The sequence below is a fragment of the Cynoglossus semilaevis genome, chromosome Z (assembly GCF_000523025.1).
Source record: "Cynoglossus semilaevis isolate Cse_v1.0 chromosome Z, Cse_v1.0, whole genome shotgun sequence".
Classification (NCBI taxonomy): domain Eukaryota; kingdom Metazoa; phylum Chordata; class Actinopteri; order Pleuronectiformes; family Cynoglossidae; genus Cynoglossus; species Cynoglossus semilaevis.
Genome location: NC_024328.1, coordinates 21166908 through 21172718, shown reverse-complemented (window position 1 = coordinate 21172718; position 5811 = coordinate 21166908). Strand labels below are relative to the sequence as shown.

The 5811-nt window shown below is 47.5% G+C and overlaps 1 protein-coding gene across 2 annotated transcripts in view; it reads right to left on the bottom strand.

The window, feature by feature from the left end:
* The window catches only part of LOC103398318 (leucine-rich repeat transmembrane neuronal protein 4), a 21575-nt gene extending 21217 nt beyond the window's left edge, over positions 1-358 (bottom strand). For both annotated transcript variants that reach the window (XM_008336901.3, XM_025053382.1), the window contains exon 1: positions 226-358. In XM_008336901.3, the coding sequence (XP_008335123.1) occupies positions 226-229 (4 nt within the window). In that variant the 5' untranslated portion in view covers positions 230-358. The remainder of the gene's footprint in view (positions 1-225) is intronic.
* Between the last annotated feature and the right edge of the window lie 5453 nt (positions 359-5811).

Sequence of the window (5811 nt, the reverse complement as noted above, 5' to 3'; positions counted from 1 at the left end):
CCTAAAAAAAAAAAAAAAAAAAAAAAAAAAAAAAAACTGGAACGGGAGGAATTTGTAATTTGGTAAAAAAAATTTTTATATCAACAAAACACGACAAAATACCGACACACGTGTTTGACAGTTAGAGGACAGAAAAGCAGCCTGTCAACTGTCTCAGGAGCAGGATGTCAACCGATATTCGTCCCCGTGGCAGGAAACAAGTGGAGTGCAGAACAGTCTACATACCCATAATTGCTGTCGGTGCCTCCTTCGGTTTCTTAACGCTCTCCTACGTCCGCGTTCCCTCTCCACATGTTAGAACCCACACTTGGTGCTTCCGTCCGGGAACACGCGCACGAACCCCCCCCCCCCCGGCCCCCGCCGCTGGAAACGCACGCACTTTGAGCTGTTTTTGCGCACACCTGTCGGAGACCGGACCGGTCCTTCAGAAGGTGCGCATCAACCTCTGGCCGGCAGCCTCTCTCCAGACTGACCGTGAAAACGTCGGCGTGTTGCGCGCGCGCGCGCACACACAGACAGCTGCGAAGAGGGGGGGAATGCACTCAGGCTCGCATCCTCCCGGAGGATGACATCGTCCAGCGGTTCACGCGTCCTCAGGGAGGCTGGGACTCGGATCCGAGCCCCGAACACCGAGCCGCCATCGGGAGGTGGGTTTCAGACCCGAAGAACCTGGAAAGGAGCCAAGAATCTGGACGGGATTTAAAGTGTGCTCCGCAGCAGCCCGGATTCGGAGGTTGGAGGCTGGAGGACGGAGGAGCGATCTGCTCCGTGGATCCGATCCACGGAGCGTGGCATCGAAGAGAAGTGTGTTGTGTAGCAACAGGAGTGATGTTGGTGTATCATCACACTCCGCTCTCTGCTGCCGCTGCTGCCGCTCGTTTCATGACCTATGGCGCCCTCTGCTGGTTAACCAGTGACCCTACTGCAGCCTGCACAACAGTAGACTTCATTATCCTCAGTGACATACTGCATCGCCAGTGGCGGTTCTGTGTTTTTTTTTACGTCATAAAAACAGAGTCTACTTCCTGGTCAAGTACTCTGTGTAGTACTACATCAGATGTTAATATTCTTCCTGATAACTTCAAAAATACTTCATGTTCTAGAATATGACAAAAAAAAAAAAAAAAAAAAAAAAAAAAAAAACAAGGCGGGTTTTTTTTGTATTTTTTTGAGAAAATATTCCAGACAAGAGACCGTGTTTAAAATAACGAATACACTGACGGATGTTTGGTGTAACAGCGCCCCCACAAGATCATTTTAGGAACTGTACGAGTGAAAGAAAATGTGTAGAATTTGTATCGTTTTGTAAAAAATAATCAGAATCAACAGAAATGTGTAAATGTCAAGTTCAACATTAATTTTAAAATGTGTTTAATTAATTAATCATTTAAATATTCACTATTTCGACACGTTATTAACCAAAATATACACCTAAAAAATATAAACAACAATTTTTTTTTGCACTAAATGTGGGGTAAAAAGGTGGAAACTTGTGTTGAAGTTAAATTTGTCATCATTATTACTTGTTTTTTTTTGTTTTTTTTTGCCACCGTGCAGTGCTTTGTGTGGACACAGGGTGCCGCTATGGAGTCCCTCCTGCGAGTCCGGGAGTTCGGGGTCAGAGTCATCACTTCTAATGGCTCTCGCTGCCTTTGTACTTAATGAGTAGCCTAATCACCAGTAATAGACGTTAATGGACGTTTGAGCTCCAACGCCGACACTTTGTGTCAAAGGAACCAAAATAAAACTGATGCATTTGGTTCTTCGGTGGCCGTCACCCGTTCGGCCTCCATTAGATTCATCTGCTGACGAGAGTTGAAGGACAGGGCAAGAAACTACTCTCTCTTTCTCTCTAACTGACACGATTTCTTTCTCTTTCTCCAGCAGGTGGCACCCTAAACCACTTCCTACTACGCCTACTAAGACTTTTAAGATTTTAACTCTCTCCATACATTAAAGCTCGTGCCGATGGAGACCGCTCTCGGAAGTCTCATCTGACGCTTGGACTCAGACCCCTCAGGAGACATTGGTCTTCGGTTGCTAGGTCCGGTCTTAGTGTCTTAGTCAGACCTTTGAAGAGTAGCTAACCGCGAGGGTGCGGCACCGGTGCAGACCCTAGACCTTTAAATCAGTCAGCATTTTAAAGATCGTCTGTGACTGACTGACTGACTGACTGAGCTGGGAATAAAAGAGCGGGAAAAAAAAAGAGAGAGAGAGACTGAAGAATGAACCCCTCTGGAACAGCACGAACACACACATATATATATGTATGTATATATATATATATATATATAGTGTATATGTGTGAGTGTGTATCCGTAGACAGACAGAGCGACAGACAGAGAGTCGTCGTGAGGATGGTTGTTTTTTTCCCCCCTTCTTCTAAGCTTTAATTACCCTGAAAACTGCACAGGACTATTATCTCGGCAGCAGGTTAATATTCCTGAGACTGAGGCCCGGTCCCCAAACATCTGGCATTTTATCCCTCTGCTCTGCCGTGACTCGGGGGGCGGGGGGCGAGAAACCAAAATGCTGAGGCTCGACTCGGCTTTGATTAAATTGCAGCTCAAAGTTTCCCTCAGAAGCGGAGGGAAGAAGGGCGCCTGGACCTGAGCGAGGGCTCCCGGGGATGAATCATGACATCACTTCTCTCTGGGCATCTCCCGGCGTTATCTGGACAACAACGGCAGGACGAGTGCAGAGGCATGCTGGGATGTTAGTGAGATAAGAGTTGTTAAAAAAAAAAACCCCACCATTAAACCTTCAACAAAACACGATTCTTTCTTGGCTCCTGTTGCCGCTCCTCCCTCCTCCCTCCTCCCTCCTCCTTCCTCCCCGCCCCGCTGTACTCCCCCTCGGAAGATGGAAGGCAATGAGTCTTTATGTGGTAGACCGTCTTTTCAAATGTCACTCTCATGCATAAGAGAGAAATCCCTTCAGCAGACGCAGCCTGTGAGGATCAGTGGGTAATGCATGAAAGGAGCAGAGATAATAGGCTTCTCTATTCGAATCCTACTGCGTCTGTGTCTGCAGAGTCAGGTACGAGCAGTTTGGTCAACTCCAACTTTTATACCAGGCCAAGAATCTGGCAATATGATACGCATCGCGATACAGGGTGCGACGGTATGATACTGCAATACTATAAGGTTGCATCGAGGTTTTGCATTGAGTGCCCCCCCCCCCCCTCCTCACCCCCAGTGTAGCTGTAGTCCAAGTGTGATCCTGGTCTCAGACTCTGTTCCATCAGGTTACGAACATTGGGATCTACATTTGGAATCACCAGAGAAGAAAGAAAAGAAAAAGAAAATGAACCAACACCAGGAATATCGGTCTGGGAATTAGGGATAAAAAAACAATAACTGATGGAGGAGGAGATTGATACGGTATCGCAAAACAAAATACAGCGGTCCCTCGTTTACCGCGGTAGATGGGTTCCAAGGCCCTGCCGCGAGAACTGAATTTTCGCAAAGTAGTGACATCGTATTTATGTGCAGTAAAATGATGATGACTTTTACTGCGCAGCCGATGATTGATTTTACGTCTCTCCAGAAGGTGGTGCCATTTCTGGGGGCACCTCTTCCACCCTTTCCGAAAGTGTATCCGTAGTAGTAGCAGGAACCGGCTCTTTTTTGTTTTTGCGATGCTGTCGAACATCGTGATCGGCAGTTGCTTCCGCCGCTTCTTTTTTTCCCAGTCGAAGAGTAGCTCGTAGGCAGTCACGACGTCGTCGGTTTTGTTTGCGAAAATCGGACCGATCGATCCGTATCCGTATCTCTCGCAGATCCAAATCCGAGTTACAGTATATTTTATATATACAGTTTAAAAAAAAAACCTGTGAAAGATTAACCGCGAAATAGCGAAAGGACTGTATTGTGATATTTATGGCTATTTTCTTACGCTCCTACTTATATAAATATTTCATATCCGAGGGTTCAGTAAAAATCCGATCAAAGGTCAAAAGTCGCACACAGCTCCACACTTGGACAAAGATGTGACAACAAAACTGTCGGAGACGCACACAGAGACGAGTCTGAACTGCTTTTAGTCACTAATGCCAGAGGCCTGCAGGAGCGGTAAGTATCTGTCTGAGGACTTCTTGACTCACCCCCACCTCCCACCCTCCCCCCGCCGCCGGTGAGCCAGGGACACATTTTAAATTCATGTTTCATGGTCTGTGGCTGAAAACATCTTCCCACTCAGTGGAGGTCCGCCGTAGACCCTGCTCCGCCAACGCCGGAGAACATTTTGCAGTAGCTGTCCAGAAAGCCTGGTGGCATACTAATAGATTCCTGCGGGGACGGACTGACACCATCTGTACGGCTGTAAACTTCAGCCAACAGCAACGCACAGCAAAGGCCAGCAGGGGAGCTGTGGCTCCAGACGAGTCCCAGTGTGGGCTGGCTGCTTCAGTGATGGAGACCACAGAAGGTCCCAGAGGTCTGACTTAGTAGTCTGAGGGTACAACAGTCCTTCAATGATCTTCGACAGGGGAGCCCAAGTCTCCTAGTGGTCAAGGTGGTATTGCAGGGCAGTCGTTAAATTAGGTTAGGAGTATTTTTCACATTATTTTCCAAGATGTGCGCTTTCGTGGTGAAGCGATCGGCACTGCCTTTCAGAGAGAGAGAGAGAGAGAGAGTCCTGGGTTAGCCATATACCTGGTGCCTCCTAGGGGCAGCCGGTTGTAGCACATCAGCTGACAACACAAGAATTTCCCCCAGTGTTTGATCAATAATGTTCATAAAAAAAAAAGATTTGTCTCAGAAATTATGTCTTTAAGTGGACATTGACAATGACGTCTTGCTTGTACTGTAGTATCGTAGTGTATCACAACATATCGTATCGTTCCCCCCCATATCGTGATACGTTTCGTGTCTCCAGATTCTCATTTGTAGTGTTGTTTTTTTTGTTTGTTTTTTTTTACGTCGTCTACAGTCGACCGATGAACAACGACCCGTGGACACAGTACCACAGTTACGTAACGTATCAATGCAAACAACATAACATAACAAAAAAATAAATAAATGCGAAAAAAACCTGCCTAAAACTTTTGCACACATGCGCGCACGCCTTGGTCTCGGAGAATTCATCTTAAGTCTGATTCTGAATGTCTTACTTTCCTCTCCCCTCGGGTTCCACTTCCCTCGCTACCTTTGACCTCACGATGCAGTTCACACCAGGCACCAGCAGGGGACCGTCTGACCTCACACACGCACACTCACTCACTTACTCCAGACTGTCAACTATTGACGTGGCCTCGTTCGTACAACCTGTGACCCACGCGATCTGGCCACTGAATTCTTGCACTCCCCATTCTGTCCACCAGGGCTTGCTCTTAGCACGCATTAGAACTGAGGCCTTCCGTGAATGGCAGTGAGCGAGGTGATTGATGAGAACTGTGGGTGAGAACGGTGACAGATTTTTATCTTCATTACCCTCCGCCCCCTCCTCACCCCCCCCACCTCCCCCCCCTTCCTCCCCCTCCCGCTAGGTGGTAACTGTTCGTCTCCAGATGATGACGATGATGAAGAAGATGATGAAGATGTGGAATATTTGCTGTACTATATGTGAATGATGTCGGTATCTACTAGACCAGGTTTAACAGGTACTGGGCCGCCTCGTGTACTTCATTGGTGTTGAATACTGCAGGTGAAGAAGTACTTCAAGAACGGAAGGAGAATCGGCTGCATTTACACACTTACAACCTGTCTACGTGTTTCTTCACACATGGACCTCCAGGGTGGGGGGTCATGGACCTCCAGGGTGGGGGGTCATGGACCTCCAGGGTGGGGGGTCATGGACCTCCAGGGTGGG